Source organism: Branchiostoma lanceolatum, chromosome 17, assembly GCF_035083965.1.
Source record: "Branchiostoma lanceolatum isolate klBraLanc5 chromosome 17, klBraLanc5.hap2, whole genome shotgun sequence".
Lineage (NCBI taxonomy): Eukaryota > Metazoa > Chordata > Leptocardii > Amphioxiformes > Branchiostomatidae > Branchiostoma > Branchiostoma lanceolatum.
The window spans coordinates 14224915-14245040 of record NC_089738.1 but is presented as its reverse complement, the minus strand read 5'-3'; the positions used below and the strand labels follow the sequence as shown (position 1 = coordinate 14245040).

Sequence of the window (20126 nt, the reverse complement as noted above, 5' to 3'; positions counted from 1 at the left end):
AAAGTAAATACAAACCGGTAAAGACAGTGTTTGACATAGGAAACGTCTACGTACGTAAACGTCATTTTTTAAATAAGATGAGTGCGTATCAGGGCACGAGGTCAAGGATAGACTGTTTGTTTTGCCTTGAAGCGACGGTACGAGTTATCTCACACGTGTTCCATGAAAGGCCTTGAGGTGTTCTATCGGCCAATGACGCCCTATCGTTGTGTAAAGCCCCCCCCCCCCCCCTTCACACTTGTGCGTATATGCATGTCAGCATGAGTTGCGTATAAACACTTTTTTGTTTACGTAAAGTTTGCGGCCGAAAAAGTAATTTCTTTGGTTCGATAACCAGGCTACACAAAGGTACCTTAAAGTGGGAAACAACTTCTTTCACGCAAACTTTACCTAAAGCAAAAAAAATGTTAATGCGCAATTCTTGCGTGCACATGCATATACACACTAGGGCGCATCATTTCTGTTCATCTGTTACATGTGAACCGAAGACTGCGCTATAATATTTTGCATTTCGTGACTCAAAACGAGCAATTTTTCAACATTTTTGGCCTTTTCTTAGACGATTTTGCTGTAGTCCGGTCAGGAGATACACCTGCGGTCAGGAGATACACGTGCGGTCAGGAGATGCACCGTGCGGTCAGGCAATGAGACCGTGCGGTCAGGAGATGCACCGTGCGGGCAGGAGATGCACTTATACGGGGGAGGCGACCCTGGTGTTACTATCATAACTTAACTATGGGCATGTTCTAAATGTGTTTCAAGAGCATATAATGTAGAATGTACCATACTTTTCTGCTCAATTAATTAATGTCTACAAACGTTCTCACACCACCCACCCCTCCTCTACTCCGCACCGTTCGTCGCTTATACATGACGCAATGTATTGACACAACATTGCTCTGTCCAAGAGTCAATATCTCAATTTCAAGTAAAGGACCCTTCATCCGGCGGCACCGCCAACTGCAAATGCTATCAAATGTAAACAAGGTCAGCTTTACTAAAATGTTGCAATGTTTTGTGCCTGATTGTTTGTTTGTTTGTTTCGCATAACCCGTAAACCGCCTTTAGGCGTAAATCACCAGTTTTCCACATGTACGTACGAGCTGCGTAAGTCGACCGGATTGGAAGGTTTGCTCCACACCCTACCCTTTCGATAAGTGTGGTGGGATCTTTAACGTACACCTAGTGTGGTTCTCCTCAAACACGCGGGACCTCAAGAACATTAACCCTTACAACAAAAAGACCACGTCACAACTAGACTACGTGTTGATATATCTGTTATGCCATGTCATCCCTTCATTGGTCTCCAACACATGCATACACATACTCCTGTGACCTCGTCCACGTCATTGAACACTTGTTGGTTCAATATCTGTAATGCTATGTCATCTCTTCATTGGTCTCCAACACATTCATACACATACTCCTGTGACCTCGCCACGTCATTGAACACTTGTTCATTCACACGGGTTTACTACCGGCGATGCTGCGTATTTGCCTTTGTCTTGCGACGTGTCGTGTTGTACGTAATGTCCGTTGTGACCTATGAGTAAGCTTTAATTACAAATGTTTGTTCCGGCCCTTGTAGTACCTAGTGGCACATAGACCAGCAAGTATCTTTGCTGTTTCAGTAGTAGGGTATATTTTTACAGGGAGGGGTTGCTATACCTTCTACTTTAACGTGCTTTAGGCACTTCCTCGAACATGAGATCCCCATTTTAAGTCTCTTCCAAAAGACGGGTGTAGCCCAAAACGAGATGTTCTTACCCCGGGACTTAAACCGGAGTCTCCCATTTAGCAACACAATGAGGAATCAGGAGCTCAACTGTGGGGTTCGAATTCCTACCGATTGAGTCACAGGGACATCCTACTACAAAGTACCGAACACTTGACATATTAGAGCCAATTTGTTTTCGGAGATGACAACTTGATAAAGGAATAAAAACTTAATAAATTGATGAATGAATCCAGATATCCAGTTTGTACTGTTCAGTACAACTCTGGTATGTTAAGCCATGAGGCGGTTTACAGGGTATACATTACATGCGAACTTGTGAAGGTAACCTGCAAGTACACTTATCTAAGTACGGAAACTTAATTGGGGTACCCGTCTTTATTCGTTGATGCCCATTCACAGCCCTGATGTTCGTCTAATATATGTTTGACCATCGCAAATAATGTGTCGTTTCAAGGGGTAATAAACAGGCGTTTAATTGCCATATGAAATGATGGAGTATTAACAAAGATATGATTGACCAAAGTTACGATGTCATCCTTCATGACAATTTTATTTTGTGACCACCCAACACTATGTGACAGTTGTTTTCAATCAACGAGTATAAGCTGCCAAATAAGAGACATATGAGTAGGAATTAAATTGAATCATAATCTTTATTCAAAACAACTGTTTATGTCTCCTTAGTCAAGAAACAACTTGAATAAGTGCTTCACGTCGACAATGACACTACTACGTCCACTCGGTCCATCTCAGTTACCTGGAGATATATAAAATTAAGAACATGTTGAGCACAACTAACCACACACAAATATCCCCACACTGACCTCACACACACAATCACACACACACACACACACACACGCATACACATGATAACACACACACACACACACAAACATACATACACACACACACACACACACACACACACACACACACATATATACATACATGCATGCATGCATACCTACATACAGTCAAACCTGTCTATAGCGGTCACTCAAGGGACTGGCCAAAACTGGCCGCTAAGGACAGGTGGCCGCTATGGAGAAAATGTCGATTAATTGACCACGAGTGACACATGTTTTCAGTACCCACTGAGATACATTTATTCACCGTAAAGTACACATGTAAACAGGTAAGGCACATTTTAGAAGTTCGATTGTCGTTCTTTTACTCCTAGTTAGTTAAGAACAAAATACATGTTGCTCAGTTGTCACTCACTGTTCGTTTTCGACCGTTTTCAAACATAAAATCGTGGCGACAATTTTCCTTAGTTTCTTGTTGTGTTGGTTCGGTTCCCGCGTGGCTTGTGTTGATCAGCATCTACCATTATGCTAATAGGGTACTCAGAAGAAGGTCGCTCTTTTGAGGGCTTTTTGTCTTTTCAGAAAATTGCAACAGCCCAAATTTTACATCATAGTAATATTATCCACATTAATCTTGAAGCTTTTGGTTTAGTAATCATCCTCAGTGATACTTTGCAGCAAAATAAATTTAGTATATTATACCTCCGTAACAGTGGTGTCTTCCGTTGACCTTTATGCTGCTACCTATCCAGTTTGTTTGTATCAGCGCCATTTTGAAAATTGCGCGAAACACGTTTTGAGCACAATTTGAATGAATTCCCGGTGAAAACGGAAATTGGGCCGGCATTCAAACATTTCGCGAACTTACCGCATCAGTTACATGTGTGGTTGTATTTTCCAAAAAACTGCCGTAATATTTGTCCAGTCGAAATGCACAGAAATGGTCAATTTTACCACGATGTACGAACGCAAGCCATGTGAAGAAAATTATACTTGACTTCGCGTCAAACCATGGATTTTCTAACAAAGATAAAACATTCTGGTTTTCTTTATTATGATCTTATGCAGTTGAGTCCACATAAATTTGATAACTGCGTGAAAAAATGAAGATTTTGAACCCGGCGTGCGGTGGCGATGCGGCTTCTACCGGCGCGCCGTGACCGTTATCGGCAGTGTTACTGTACTCGCGGGACTGAAAACACATACATACATACATACATATTCATACTACAAACTAAGTTAGAGAGTTCACAAAGTTTAGTCTCCAGTATTCTGTGTTGTACATCATTTAGGTCAAGTATTTTCCATTCAGACAAGTTTCCGACTCGAAAAGGTTCTTTAAAGTCAAGTATGGACTACCTCTTCTTCCTCTGCCTTCTGGTGACAAAGAAGCAGTTTACCAGCTGGTTCGCCATACACATACCTTCGCAAGCTATCTGGACCTCCGGCACCTGGACCCAGTTGGACCCGTCGGTGAGTTGGAACGTGGCGGTGATCTCCTCCGGGTAGAGGCTGGTGTCGTCAACGATGATCCCGCAGGAGGCGACTCCGACCGCCGGCCCGACGCACCAGCCCCGGTTGGACTCGATGAAGTGCAGGAAGTACTGAGGGTTGGTGGCGCTGGCGTAGGCCGGGTGGCCGTTAGACCATCCCGAACGGGTGTAGGTGGTCATCATCCCGACTTGCATGGTCGTGGAGCCAGAGAGGCGAACAGTGGAGCAACCTATAAAGGATAAAACAAGAATCGAAAATCTCAAGGACATTGATAGCCTGAGTGTCATCCTGTTTAGTTCCAGGCTCTTAGTCTTAGTAACCTTGTATGGTGAAGGTTGAGCCTGAACTACACGTACAGGAGGACATTGAATGTCCTTGGTGAAATGTTTTGAGTTTCTGTGAATTTCTAAATGCCATAGCCCTAGCCTTATCATTATATAACAGTTGATGCTCAACAAGCATCGAGCCACCTGGGTGTCCCAAATTGAGGTCATTGACTTAGTAGAGCAGACCAGCTGTCTATGGCACACCACTTTCAGGAAGGGGGTGTCGGCCTATAATGCTGCAGTGCCTAAAACTACTGAAATTCATTTCAACACTCATTTGATTCGGGTAGCAACCATCAAGGCTTTTCAAAAGCTTCTAAAGTTACCACTGGGCAACGGAACGTGTACACGTCACCGTACCTGTTGGGCAGGTCCCGTCAGTGAGCTTGATGTCGTCGACTGCAATGTCACCCAGCTCCCCGTCTCCACGGACACCCTCGAACACAACCTTTCACACAAATATGTACATCTTATATTAGCTAGTCTGTGTTAGTTTACAGGGAGTCTCTTTAAACTGACATCATTTAATTGCCAGTCAATAGATACCAGTGGACTAGCTCACCGCACAGCTGTGTGGCCCAAGGTCTATTGAAACGGAGATGGGCACCGCCATGTACACCGAAAATTGTGAAAGGGATTTTACTCGAACTTTGATACAAAGAGGACATACACAGATTTGTTCTGCCTATTGTAGTTTGTAGACAAGTTGCAGTCAATGTACCAGAAACTGGGTACAAACCTATCCAGTTGCTTCAGTAACTATTGTTGTAGCTGCTGCAACTTTCGTATCTTACTACCCGGATGTCTAACCTTCATCGAAGTATTCATCATTATCATTATCAAACTTTTTTTTCTAGCGCGCGCTCTTGTAACTTCCGTTGATATTAAATATGTATTTAGATTTTACGTCTGATTCCAATTCAGTCTGTTGACTGCCATGGTCAGATTGTGTTGTGTGTGCGTGAATAAAGAACATTCATCATCATCATCAAAATCCCCTCACCTGGACACTGATGCCGGTCACATCCAGCCTGGCTTCGTTCCAGACGTTCCCCTGTTCCCCGGTGGTGTGCCAGACCTGCCTCAGCCCGGTCAGCCCGTTGTCCACCAGGACGTTCAGAGTCCCCGTGTCGCGGCCGAACATGTGGTAGGCGAAGCGGAGACAGGAGAGTGCATTTGTGTCCACCCGGGGACTGATCATCCGCGCTACGTCACCGGGCTGTCTGGGTGAGGATGTTTCTATGTACATGTAGAAACCTGGCAAAAAAACTTCATGTTATTATTTGTAAACATATAGCAATGCTTTTTGACAGCTTTGCAAAGTGTCGTCACTGTACCAGCCCATCCTCTCATACCAGGCCTTCCGCTTGTATATTTCAAGCAACGACCCTGGCGCACAGGCCTGCGAGCTGTCTTTTCCGCTGGTTTAGCGCTGACCAGGTGTCCGCCAATCAGATAGTCCCCCTCCTGTTATTGGAGGGGGTTACCAGCCAATCACGTTGCCTCTCGACCGCAGGCGCCGACGTGATTGGCTGGTGACGGCTGACCAGTGCTAACTCAGCGAGAAAAAGGGATCGAAAACCGATAAGCCAGGGCCATTGCTTGATACATGCCAGTGAGAGGTTGTGTAACACGTACACCGGCTAACCACCTTTCGATGATGTTTCAGCCCACTATACATTATAAACTTGGATTGGGAACCCGGGAATTATGATGATGAGATGATCGTTAATACATTGCATGCTCAGAACAAACTTCAAGTGTAACATCACCTGAAAATGAGGTATGGTCGCCTGTCGGTCCCGTGTTGAGTGTCGGTGTTTGGTACCGCCACCAGTCCCATGTGAACTCCGTGTTGTGGTCCATCACGTACCCGCACACTCCATCGTCAAACGTACAGTCGATGCCTGCGTTGGCGTCGGGACCTGTGATGTACAAGTTTTGCCATATATAACAGAGGAATGGTTTCCCTTTGGTATATTTTGTCATGAATAGGAACTTAACTATGCACATGCACACCAAATTACGCAAATTTGTCCTTTTGGTTGCTGTGACTGTATTAACACGTTCATAAGTGATAATGGGCATTACAAAGAGTTAAATTTTCACTAAAACGTCGTTCCCGTAAGCTGAACTCTGCCAACTCTGAAGTCCACTTCCTGTCACTCCCGCAACGCTGACCTTTGATCTTCACTTCCTATTACTCTGCGGTGATACGTGTCTAGCATATGGAAACAACTTTGAAAACCCAGACAGACAAACAAACAAGCAAACAGACACACCGAAAACAATACCTCCCTTCACGGAGATGATAAGCTTGTTCACACACACTGTATCTGAGTAACTCACTTTGACACTGGATGTTGACTTCCGGAGACGCCACCCAAGAGGTCCCGTCCCAGAGCTCGAACGTCCCGGTGATCTCGTCCGCGAACATGTGATCGTCCGTCACGATGGCCCCGCAACTGTACACCCCCACCGTAGGACCGATGCACCACACGCCGTCCGCCCCCAGATAGTGCAGGAAGTCACCCGCGATGGTGTTACTGCCGTACACCGGCCGCCCTCCGGACAGGTCGCCGGTAGCCGTGTAGCTGGTCATCCGGTCGACTTGCAGTGCAGCGGATCCAGAAACTTCCACGGTCACACAGTCTACATATGAAGGAAAACAATCGTCAGTATTGGGAGACAAGAGAGAGCAATGACAGTTCGCCTCACTACATGTTGATTTTGTTACTGATATGCGGAGACCACCATCATAATGATGATGATGACGATGATGATCATGATGAATATCTAAAGCTGGAAATGGAAGACATGGCTACTGTCGTTACACCGCGAGCATTCCAAGTCATTTCGCGACCCCGATCGCGAGCTAGTGACAACAAAACGCTCCGGAGTCGACTCAAAAACGTGTGTGTAAATCAGGCCATAGAATCCTACCTTTATCGCAGGTAACACCGATCCATCCAGGTGCGCACTGGCAGGTGTATCCCGCGGTCGGCTGGTCCGTGCACGTGGCACCGTTCTTACACGGATCGGACGTGCAGTCGTTTGCTGTGGGCAGATTCGAATGCAAGATTTAAAAATCTGTCCTGCGACACTCACTGCGTGACGTTTGTCCTAGGACACTTGTCCTGAGTGCCTCGTGTAAACCGGCCCTTAGTCAAGTCTACAGATTACTCAAAATGTAATGGCGATGAGTTAAGCATGAAAGAGTATGGATATCACATAGAAAATCACAAGGAAGGTTTCTATAAGAGCAGCTATTGATATTTCCAAAACTGATTCATTCTCTTAATTAAATAAGCAGAACCGCGACCTTAGGTGGTCTCTGCTAAATCGGGCTGAGGTTTCCTCTTTTGTGGGCGTGGCCTCTATCCAGCTGTTAGCCAATCAGAGAATCGCCTAGAAGTTTTCTTTAGGTACTGCCGATCTTCTAATTGGCTGGCAGCTGGTTAGAGACCACGCCCACAAAAGTAGAAAGAACAGTCTGGTTCAGCAGAACTAGTGTATATTGGCTGGGTTTACACACGCGTTATCGAGAGGCTCCAAGTCGCCTTCGAGTCGAGTCGACTCCAAACGCACATGTTATTGTATGGTTTGCATGGTTTGTATAACAAAACCTTGCTATTGTATGGTTCGCGGACAAGGAGGATGTTCGTTTAGCTAGGTGTACATCACCTGGACATGGTCCGTCCGCGAGGTAGATGTTGTCAATCGCTATGTCACCTCTGAACCCATTTCCAACGATTCCTTCGAATTCGACCTGCATATGATAAGCGGGCACATAAAGCAGAAAAATTAAGTCATTCTATGTATTTTGGGTTATACATCTAGAAAATAGATGTGTATCTCGATGGTGTAATAGAAGAAATAGTAGACTAGGATAGTTCTGTTTCTATGTAATGTTAGTATTTGACTAAACAGTGTTTTAGGACCTCAAAGGTTTATGAACAGTACAAACGTAAACACACATATTTACTAATATCTAAAAATCTGGAATACAGATGTATATATGGAGTGGTAGATACTTACTTTCTTGTGTAAAAGGCTTGTTTTACCTTAAGACTTTGAGGTGCAATATCTACAGCCCCGTCCTTCCATTCGTTCAGCTGATTCCCGGACAGGCTCCACATCTTAATGGACAGGCCATTGTATTTAGTTTTGAAGTACACGTTGAGCTCTCCGATGTCGCTGCCGAACATGTGGTAGGCGAAGTGTAGGCAGGAGGGCGACTGGACGTCCACCTCTGGACTGACCAGGCGAGCTGTGTCCCCCGCCTGCTGGGGTGTGGACGCTTCGATAAACAAATACTGGCCTGTTGGGAAACAGAGAAGAAGACAAAAACATTCAGTCACTATCACTCTAATCACTTCGATGGTCAGACTGCTCCCAACCTACCGTCGACCTTGGTTGGGTAGTGGTCGGGGCGAGGTCGGGGGCAAGGTCGGGGGCAAGGTCGCGGCAAGGTCATGAATGTGTGCAGCGGGCTTAAGATACGGACTGGTCCAGAAACCCCGTATCGAAGATTAGCACGGCCTTGATGCGACATTAAAAAAAAGGTAAATATCGTTACATGAAGGGATAACCCTAATCTCCCAGCAGATCTATCGGTGACAAGGCAGTATCAAAAGGGCCAGCAAGTATCCAAAGCCACTTTGGCCCTTTTGATATACTGCCTTGCCACCGGTAGATCTGCTTGGAGATTAGGATAACGCCTCCGCCTACCTGCCCCGGTCGGGAAGTCTCCGCCCGGCCCGGTGTCCAGGGTGTGACATTGTAAAAAAAGGTACATAACGTTACATGAAGGGATAACCCATCCGCCTACCTAGTCTGGAGCCCAGCCTTATTAGCTAGGGTCAGCTCCAAACGTACCTACCCCGAGCGACGTTGGGAGCGGACCAAAGCTAGCAATGCTAGACTCCAGACTATCGCCTACCTGTCCCGGTCGGGAAGTCTCCGCTCGGCCCGGTGTCCGGAGAGACCGTGGCCCCACTGTTCATGGCCCAGGTGAAGTCGACCGTCCTGTCGGCGGTGTAGCCGCACAGGTCACCGTCAAACGTGCAGTCAAACGTCGCGTTTCTTTCCGCTAGGAATGAAATCAGCAACAGGTTACATCTTTAATGTACAGACATATGTTATCGTACTTTTTTGTGTGCCCACAATCAGTCGTGTGCAGTCAGAAAAACACAGTTAAGCACGGTTAATGATGAATGCTTGCAAAAGATTTCTACATTTCTACAAGGTACAATGCGTACTCATGTGACAGACAGTCACGGAAAACATCGATTATTGTAAAAATGTAGCCTCCACAGTTAAGATATACAAGAGTGCATTATATGTTGGGTTGGATATCTGTTTGGACGAATCTTTTCAGGGTGGCGGAAATCTGTACCCTGTTGGAATTATGATAGTAGATGTTATAGTTGTCAATTTAGAAGAAAAAAAACTTTGTTTAACAGGACTTCGAAGGCTTCTCACATTCACAGGAGATCCTGACGTCCGGTGCCACGAGCCAGGCGCCGGTGCCGTAGTAGTAGAAGGGCTCGGTGATCTCCTCGGCGTACTGGTTCAGTCCGGGGGTGTACATGGCGCAGTTCCCCGTCCCTACCGCGGGGCCCAGGCACCAGATCTCCTGCGTCGCCACGAAGTGCAAGGATAGTCCGTTGCCGGCGTTGTTGGCGTACACCGGCCTGGCGTTGGACGTCTGACCGGTCATGGTGTAGGTGCCGGACAGGTCGCCCAGCTGGGCGGGCGTGCCGGCGATACGGACTGTCTCGCACGCTGAAATGGGTACAATGGGTGTAAATGTAAGGGTAAAGGTTGTCCTATAGGCCATATGCGCAGTGGGTTTTTATCATCTGTACCTAGGGCACGGCAGTGGAAGACGGGGCCCATCCCTCTCCTTCCACCACCTTTCACCTGCCCGGATGGGATGAAGAAAGTCGTGTAATGTGCTTTTCCTAATCACAACTTTTCCTAATCACAGCAGTGTCTAGTTCAGTGCATCCACCAGGAATCGAACCCGTGACCTTTCGATATTGTGTCCGCTGGCCTAACCACTCGGTAATTCACTCTGCAAGGACATCAATGCCACTGATATTTGTAGCAGATATCTATCAGCATCGTCCTTCTAAATGTGTTGGTAAGTAATCACATACGATTTACTACCGGAGCTCCTATACTCTCTTCCTCAAAAAATGAGGGAGCTATTATAGGAGCCCCCGTAGTAAATCGATGACAGCCGGGATACTCACATCTGGACATGGATGTATATGATTTGAGTAACCAGTTTTGATTTGTTTCAACACAATGTTTCTAAATTCTCACTTACGGGTTGGACAAGCTCCAGTCGTGAGCTGGATGTGGTCGATGGCAATGTCACCTGAGTCACCGTCACCGCTGATGCCTTCGAATACCACCTGCGGCAAGAGAAAGGTAAAACTTTTACTTTGAATTACCCCTACTATCTTATCTTTATCACCTTACCATATTGTTCTTATCCATTGCCCAATGTTCATGCTTTCATTTGGATCATGATGACTTAGAGATTTTGGCCATCAACCTTCTCGTGGCCTGACCAGCGGAAGGGCTGCTAGAAGCATGATTAAGTCAGCCTACTGACTTGAATGCTCGGTCCCTCCACCTCCACCCTCTCCTCCCTCCACACGCTGCCCATGTCTCCAGTCTGGTTCCACGCCAGCCGCCAGCCGTCCCTCCGGTTGTCCACGAACACGTTGAGCCGCCCCACGCTGCTGCCGAACATGTGGTAGGCGAAGCTGAGGCAGGCCGGGCCGGCCACGTCCACGCGGGGGCTGGCCAGGCGGGCCACCTCACCGGGCTGGCGGGGAGCGGACGTCTCGATGTACATGTAGCCTCCTGGGGACGGACGGGTCCGTTAGCAGCATATGGGAATAGAGACAAAGATAAAGATGATGGTGAAGATGATGACGTTGGTGGTAATGATGATGATGATGATGAAGATAGTGATTGTGATGGTGATGACGATGATGATGATGAGGAGGAGGAGGAGGATAATGATGATGATAATGATGATTATGATGATGATAATGATAATGATAATGATGATTATGATGATGATGATGATAATGATGGTGGTGGTGATGGTGGTAATGATGTTGATGTTGATGATGATGTTGATGATGACTATGATTGTGATAATAATGTTTATGATAATGATGATAATGATAATGATGATGATAAAGATTAAGATTATGATGATAATTGTTAGGATGGTGATGAACTAGCAACCCATGCTAAATTCAGTATCATACATGAAGTAACGCAATAAGATGTATGTACCTTGTCCAGTTGGGTAGTCCCAGCCAGGTCCAGTCCCGCTGGACGGAGTAGGACCACGCATCTGTGTCCAGGTGAAGTTTGTGGTCTTGTGGCCAGCGATGTAGCCACAGGTGTCATCATCGAAGGTGCAGTCTATGGTGGTACCCGTCACGGCTGGAGGGGTCAGTTAGGGCAAGGTTGAAAGCATGTTTAATGTCGAGTTCCTCATTTGATTTGGTTCTTCAAGAATAAGTCGTAGATTAATTACATTTCATAATTAAACTTTTTGATAGAATTTACCCGTAGATTTCCGTCGTAGCAAATCCAGGTTAGTAAGTTGTAAAAATATTTCCATAGATTCTATTCCTCTTGATACAGAATCAGAACAATAATTATTTCAAACAACAAAAACTTTAACATAAATATATATAGAATAGCCCAATCAACAATAACCTACGGTACAAAGTATTAAGCAAAAAGAGGTCAAATATCCATCAAGGCACATCTAGCTACATGAAACCGGGCGGGTGCAGATATAGACTTCTGGAGACCTTTGACCCACTCCTTATGTCACACGTCTCTAAGATCAGCACATGTCGGGAAAGGGGGTCAAGTGTTAGGAAAGTGGGTCAAAATTCTAATAAATGTCGATCTATGCGGTGAATTGTATTTCTTTTGAATAAAGGTAATAATTTAGATATCAAAAGTACCCACTTTCGCAGCTGATCTGAACTTGTGGCGAGACTAACCACTGGCCGGGGGTCCCTGTGAACACCTCCACCGTCCCGGTGATCTCGTCCGCGTAAGCACTCGTGTCGGCGAACTCTATGCCGCACAGGCGCACTCCCAGGGTGGGCCCGACGCACCAGGCGGAGGCGGCCTCGATGTAGTGTAGGTAGGTGTTGGTTCCGGAGTTGATGGCGTAGACAGGACGGTTTTCGGATATCTCTCCCGTCATGGTGTAGGTGCCCATGGAGGTCAACTGGTACGTGGTGGAACCGGATATCCGGACTGTCGCACATTCTGGAGGGAATGAACGAATGGTTAGTTGGATGGTTGGATGGATGGTTGGTTGATTGGTTGGTTGGTTGGTTGGTTGGTTGGTTGGTTGGTTGGTTGGATGGATGGATGGATGGATGGATGGATGGATGGATGTGTGTGTGTGTGTGTAGATTAAAAAGCAACAATAAAGATCGTCGTTCATTAAAGTTGTCTTCTGAATTTCTAACAGATTGATATATTTTAAAACGTTAGAAAAGTGGTTTTCAATGTCAATGCAGACATAAATTGTGACATGTTTATACCAAGAGAGAAACGCTCACCCAAACACCTGACGCTGACGTCCTCGGCGTGGCCGCAGTTGGTGACGCCCCAGCCGTCATGCGGACATAACTTCAGCAAACTCTCGTAACCCTTACACCCGACCTCATCCAGCCATACCGGCATGCTCTGCGGGCCCGGGCCGAAGAAGGCGTCGTTGTAAAAGTCAGTGGCATCTGGGAAGCCCAGGTCCCGACAGACGACGTCGGCGTCCTCTTTGGCAAAGTTGTCGTCACAGACGGTCCCCCAGGTGCCGCCGTACAGCACTTCGACCCGCCCGTAGTTAGGCCCACCATCCGCCAAACGGACCTGGACATCTGGCAAATGAAGGGAGTTCGATTTGTAACAAACTGGACCTCTGAGAAGAACGGCTAAGGCCAACAGAGCATTTTTCCAGTGTAAATAAAGACGATTGATTGATTGATAGATGGATTGATTGATTGATTGATTGATCGATTTCTTTGCCTGTGTTTGAATCAATACAATGACAAGGTTGTTTGAAAATATTTTTTGAGTATGTCTAAAAACCAGTCTAGATATTCAGTTCTACAAAATGTCATGAATATATGAATTTCAAATGATGGATATATGCATATGCACGAAGGGGCGAGGCAAGAAACCACACTTAAGTTTGATTAACCATTGATAATTGTTGATCTAGAAGTCGTGGTAGTTACACGTTTTGGTAGTTACACACACATATATATATATATATATATATATATATATATATATATATATATATATATATATATATATATATATATATATATATATATAGCTAGAATCAGAAGAAGAATCATGCTCTATAAAATAGCTCAATTCCTTTTTCGAGCTAAAATAATGTTGTTATGAGAGTTTAATCTAATACCGTACTCCAACATTCAATTCACTAAAGATTGCAAGTCTGCAGTGTCTTTCTTAAGTCAAAGCATTACAGCTTTTACAGAAAGCTGAAACTGTGTCATGTTTTCATTATCTACAAAACATTTGTCGCATAACATGTATTTTTTCAAATCATCCCTCGAGATATAATTTTTTTCCTTACAAGCATACGCTGTTCACTATCTTCGTTGAGGTCATACCGAGGGTGCGAAATGAAAATATTACATAGTCATGGTATCAAAATAATTATTACTCCTTGGATATCTCAAGAAATAGTATTGGAAAAACTAGATAATTGTTCTTGAAATTAACGCCTTGCTTAAGTAGTATTTAGAACAATGAATAAACAAAAATCGTCTTACCGACTTGACCTGAAACTAGTGAAAGAAACAGCGAGAACACCACGGTTAGCAACATTTTGGGTGTTTTTCCTCACGAAAGTTGCGCGAGCTGGAGTTCGGGCTGGACTTGTACAAACCGCCTAGGTGCACGTTCCAGTCACAGGGTGACGACTTCCTACATACACAGGAAAGGGGCTAGAGACGCGCATATTTGATCATATGTCTGACTCCCGCATTGATCTTGATATGCTTTGGCATTTGAAAAAAAAACGACGTGGCGGTTACACGACAATGCTGACACCCCGTTAAATCGAGAATTCATCTTAAGATGCACTTATATGCGCATGAAAGTCATACTTGAAATTACAGCAAAGAAATAAAACTTGCCACAATTAAAATGTTATCAAACGACCACTTGAAAATGAGCTAAATTTGTTTGTTTCTTTGCGGGAATTGTTTGCGCACTCGCTTCAAAGTTTTGTATCTCCAGGGGACGCCATCCATGATATATACTTTGTGCGGCCCAAACTTACAAATGACAGATTGTCTGTCGTTACACCCCTCATAGATTATCTGCACATCTCAAAGAATTAAATTCGGAATATCCTTGTGTGTCTTTTTCCTTAATCATAATGGCGTGCCAAAACTTTTGCTAAGTGAGTATGTCTAATTTTGTACAATAATGAGACCAACAGTCGCACGAGTAGCTTTATCTTTACTTGAGGTGCAGTGACCTTTGTGACCTCAAAGCGGCAGTAGCTCCTAACCATGTCAACATTACAGCTCGGTGTATATTTGCATACGTCCGGTATCCTTTGTAGCTATGGTTGAATGGTTGGCGTATCAGTTGCAAGTACGTATCATAACATATCGTCATGGGAAAGCTAAAACCTGTTCTAATCTACGTGGGTGAGTTTGAAATATTGCAAAGTCATAGTGATAGGAAATTATGGTCGTTTCAAAAGACTTCTTTAAAACTTCCAAGCGCTACAATCATTGTCGTTGAGGACGTATATGAGAGGATTTCGTCAGGTGTCAGGACATATATTTGTGACGTCAATTTCGTCTGACATGCATGGAATGATACTATTTTTACTCGCTATAATAATGAAGCCATAGCATGGAGGACGTGTGTATAATATAAAATTCTGTTGGAAGATACATGTATTTTTGTGACGAAGTTAAAGTTTCTACCTGATATGATCATTGAATGATACTACGTGTCAATATTTGCTGTGTTAGCCCAGCATTATGAAATCATTACATAACCCAGTGACGTGACATTGCGTCCAAATCCGGCCTACATGTCCATTAATGATAAGCCTAAAGACGTAAATGTGGTGCATGAGTTCTGTCCCAGTGCTAAATGCTAGCCGTAGAGTTAGATAGCCATTCGTAACAGTAGACATTTGATATTGATATCACTTAGTGTTAAATTGATGCTAAATGAGCACTGTCTGTTATCTAATACAGTCAAACCTGGATTCAGCATCCACTCAAGGGCCTTAGGGGAAATGGTTGCTGAGGACAGGGTGGGGTTACCGAAGTATGTAAAAATGGACGGGACAGTTTTAATGTGGCTGGTGACTGCTGGAGGTGGTTGTCTGCACTAAGTGGTTGCCGGATCAGGTTGGACTGTATAGTGCAACCTCTTCCTTGCTTCTATACCGAGCTGGAATAATACATCTAGTCAGTCACACACCTGTCAGAACACAACTCAATCTGATTATAGGCAACATTTGATTTGATTTTGATTAGAATTTGATTTTGATTCTATTCTTAACAGTGCAATATAATGTCAGCAACACATAGGCAGCTATTGCTGATGTCGTGACCCAGCCGCACACACATATTGTGACACACACATAATGTACCCGACCCGTTTTTAAACTTGGGTGGAGTGAGGAAAGTCGTGTAAAGTGCCTTTTCCCAAGGGCACAACATCCACCTGTCGTGTGCTGGTATCGTTTACAGCGCCGTCTAGCGATTTCTTTCACAAACGACAGCGCGTAAATATTAAGTTGCCGACCTTTGGCTGGGAACACGGGAACCAGTTATGACGACAGTTCATAGTAGTCTAGGCGATTGGTGCAAAATATAGGTTGAATTGTTCAAATTGTGGTAAAAGCATGAAACTTGGTATGATGAACCCTGAGTATGTACTTAATATTTTCAAGCGTGGAGCCAATTCGAAATGCATGTTTCTTAGCAACGGTTGCTAGGAAACCAATTTTTCCTAAGAAATAGCTACATTTCTCGCTTCTGTGCCATGATACTTTACTCTAGAAGGCTAAAATTTGGCAGAGATATGCAACTAGTAGCTCTTCATATAATGCTGTGTGAATAGTGGGTCTGAAACAGTACAATTTCTTGTAAAAGGGCGTTTTGGGGCAAATTTGACTAAAAATGTCTATTTTGGGGTTCTTTCTGACTATTAGCACATCAGTAACCTCATAACTGGCTTCAAAATAAATCTTATGATCCTCTCTTGAATGCACCATATTTCAATTATTAATTCTATCATCATTATTTGAATAGAAAAGGCCGTTTTTTTGCTACTTTTGACCAAAAATGTCTATTTTCGGGTATTTCACTATGATAATCATGTCCTATCTTATCAAACAATGTTGGAATTTGCTACGAACATACAGTTTAGGATCTTTCTCATGTTGTATTATACTTATCCTTAGAATTCCATAATCAAATTTACGAAACTAGCTGTTTTGGGCAATTTTTGACTAAAATGTCAATTTTGGGGTATTTTCTGATATTAGCACATCAGTAACAATATCAAAATGTTCTTTAAAATAAATCTTACGATCCTCTTTTCATTATTTACAAATACATAGTATAGTGACCTTAATGTAGACACATGGTATGTTTATTTAAACGGTTACAGATAGTCTCAGCCTCATGAATGCTGACCTGCTACTGCATCTTCAGGTTTTCGAGTAAACGTACAGGGGCAGGGGCAGGACTTCAGCTGACAGACTGTAGGTTCGCCATTGTTAACGAGCCATAATGGTCAACTGCAGAGGATCTTGCATTGCTTGAAAGCAGCATTTTTAAATCAGTGCTTGGTAGTTGGCTCTCTCGATTGGAGGCTGTTGCTTGCTGGAGGCTGTTGCTTGTCAGGGACAGAGCTTAATTGTTCTGGGTTTTCATGAAGAACATCTGCGGTACTTCTCTCCCATCTCAAGTGTGAAAACTATCCCCATTATACTTCATTCCCATTTTTGTCGCCTGAAATTTCAAATTGAATTTGGCGTTCACAAAATGGTGCAAATGAGCGCAATGTGATATAATTTATATACATTTTTGTACTTTGTAATATCTTGACAGTGTTGTGTCAAGTATCATAAGTGAACATACATTTATCACTCCTCCTTTTGATGCTTTTTAATCACTGTACATTATTTTTTTGATCCAATGGCAACGCTGCGATTTCCTATAACCTGCCCATCTCGGCTTCATACACAAAAACGTTGTATAACAGTGTAACAATAAGGTAAAATTGGCACAAATTCCCAAAGTTGGCACAATTTTTTGTGATACAGCAGGGAGATACGTATACCTGCTTTAAGGTTAGGTTAGTCTCCAGAGTGCGACCCCTTGAAAATTGCCACACCCTAAGAGTGACCAGCTTCTTTCCCCTCAGGTATATCGGAACCCTAAGATATTTGGAAGGGGAAATAATTACTGGACAACTTGACACCGGGTAATCTTTTGCGTTGATATTGAAGTATTTAATATAATGTGGACAAATGAAAATTAATGAAAATGGGTACATGAAAAGTACACCCGTGCCAAAGACAAACACAGACATCTGATTATGTCCCGTTTCTTATAAAAAAGTAACCAACATAAACCATGCATTTTGAAAAGTTATATGGCCCCAAAGTGGGAATATGTCCAATCCAAGGAATCCGTGTTGACCATTACCAATTTCTACCTGTTACATCTTTAACCATGTAAATATACAAGATGTGAAGGATACCTTCAACATGGAATCCAAGAACTAGATAGTGGCACTAAATAGTGCATCCAGTTGCAAGGAGGTTGCACCATCCTTTGTATCATGCTTACGATGAATCAAGTAGGTCAAATTGGATTTTCTTTCCTTTGAGTTAATTTCAACTAATGCAGTTGTACAGTGCAACGCTTGTTTCATAAATTGCAGTCTAATTTACTTTTAAAAACAATTAATTAGTGGTGTTTTGTATACCTCCCACCAATTCCTGCAATACATATTCCACAATACACATCCCAGATGGCTGACTGTTATCACGTTGATTTAATTTGAAAGTGCAGCAACTGTACAATTTGATCAGTAAATTTTCTTTTATTGAGTGTCTAAAAGAGTAGAACATGAGACTGATTTTCACAAAGTCAGTGCAACTTTTTAGATTGTGTGATAATTACTGTTAAACCATTGATGCAAATATTCGCTTCAAATATGGTGCTCAAACTTAATCAAGCTACAGTGTTTTTCTAAAAATGCTATAGATTAATCATGTTATACTGGTTGTTGATCAGTCAGCCATCTGAGATGTGTATCGTGGAATGCACATTGCACGGAATGCTGAGATATATACAAACCACCACTGGGCTAAATAAGACACTTGACTACCAAGCTACAGGGTATGTTCTAAGTTTTTTTTCAGGTTTCTCCTCCTAGACAACAGTATATGCAGACACTAGCTCTTTAGGGTACTGGTTGCCAAGGGAAACTGTTGCCTAGCAACAATTGAAGTACAGAATAATGTTTTTGTACTATTGAATAGAGTATTCATGCCAAGTGTCAAATTTATATCTTACTTCAAGCATTTTGATACCATTTTCTAGGCAACACCTTTAATGGAACGGAACCTTGAAAAAAGCATTATTAGTAAAACAATTGCCCAAAACGTCACTTTTTCACCAAATAAAAGGGTATTGTCAAAACTTTCCACGCAGAATACTTTGACAATCTTTCAATTATATATTTGTACCAAGTTAAAACCCAACCACATGCACTATCATGGTACAAAAGCCAAAAATGTACATTTTTATCTAAAAAAAATTGAAAAATAAATGCAATAAAACAGATTTAAAAAGATTTCTACTAAAGACATAGGTCTTGGTTACAACTATAACAAATTTTGTGCCATTCGGTCGCAAAAGTAACGCATCTTAAGGCAAAAAATGCAGACACTGGCTCTCCAAAGCACCCGTTGCCAAGCAACAAAAGTTGCCTAGCAACAGTTGCTATGTAAGAGCAGGTTTCTAATGGCTCCGCCCCTAGAATTGTTTCTATTGTTGTATAGAAAATTTATGCCAAGTTTCATGCTTTTACCTTAATTGAATCATTTCAACAACACGTTTTTAGATAAACTCTATTGTGGGAAAGAACCCTAAAATAGACATTATTAGTCAAGAATTGCCAAAAACGTTACTTTTTCACCAAATACAGGGGTCTTCTCAAAACATTTTGCAAAGTACGATATGAAAATCTATCAATTACATATTTGAAGTAAGTTCAAGCCTAATTACATGAACTATCATGCTACAAAAGCACAAAATATACATTTTTTATAATAAAATTACAAAAACCACATGAAATTAACCAGATTTTAGAAGTTAAGTAATTCTAAAAAATGTCATGTCTAAAGATATAGGTCTTGGTTACCACCATAACAAATTTAATGTCATTTGGCCTCATAATTAAGACACAAATGCAGACATTGGGTCTCTAAAGCACTCGTTGCCAAGCAAAATAAGTTGCCTAGCAACAGTTGCCGTGTTACAGCTGGTTTCCAATGGCTCCACCCCTAGAATTGTTTCTATTGTTGTATGGAACACTTATGCCCAGTTTCATGCTTTTACCATAATTTGAACAATTTTTGCACCAATCGCCTAGACTATAGGC

The 20126-nt window shown here is 43.1% G+C and overlaps 1 protein-coding gene across 1 annotated transcript; it reads right to left on the bottom strand.

The window, feature by feature from the left end:
• Positions 1-2372: 2372 nt before the first annotated feature.
• On the bottom strand, positions 2373-14390 carry LOC136422624 (MAM and LDL-receptor class A domain-containing protein 1-like). The gene is made up of 17 exons (XM_066410449.1): positions 14240-14390; positions 12995-13309; positions 12387-12695; positions 11694-11846; positions 10996-11249; positions 10705-10792; positions 9852-10154; positions 9310-9459; positions 8432-8688; positions 8052-8136; positions 7311-7424; positions 6717-7019; positions 6140-6292; positions 5371-5624; positions 4728-4815; positions 3971-4270; positions 2373-2495 (listed from the first exon to the last, which is right to left on the bottom strand). Exons 1-17 carry the CDS (start codon positions 14292-14294, stop codon positions 2488-2490), a joined length of 3189 nt encoding a protein of 1062 aa, XP_066266546.1. The 5' UTR covers positions 14295-14390; the 3' UTR covers positions 2373-2487.
• Positions 14391-20126: the final 5736 nt, after the last annotated feature.

What these genes read in the sequence shown, in the direction of transcription:
- LOC136422624 (XM_066410449.1), bottom strand. Translation starts at nt 14,294, where the DNA reads ATGTTGCTAACCGTGGTGTTCTCGCTGTTTCTTTCACTAGTTTCAGGT. An exon ending in GACTGGAGCTTGTCCAACCC is followed by an intron (nt 10,155 to 10,704) that starts GTAAGTGAGAAT and finishes TACCCATTTCAG; the next exon opens with CGTGCGAGACAGTCCGTATC. An exon ending in CGGTGTTACCTGCGATAAAG is followed by an intron (nt 7,020 to 7,310) that starts GTAGGATTCTAT and finishes CTTCATATGTAG; the next exon opens with ACTGTGTGACCGTGGAAGTT.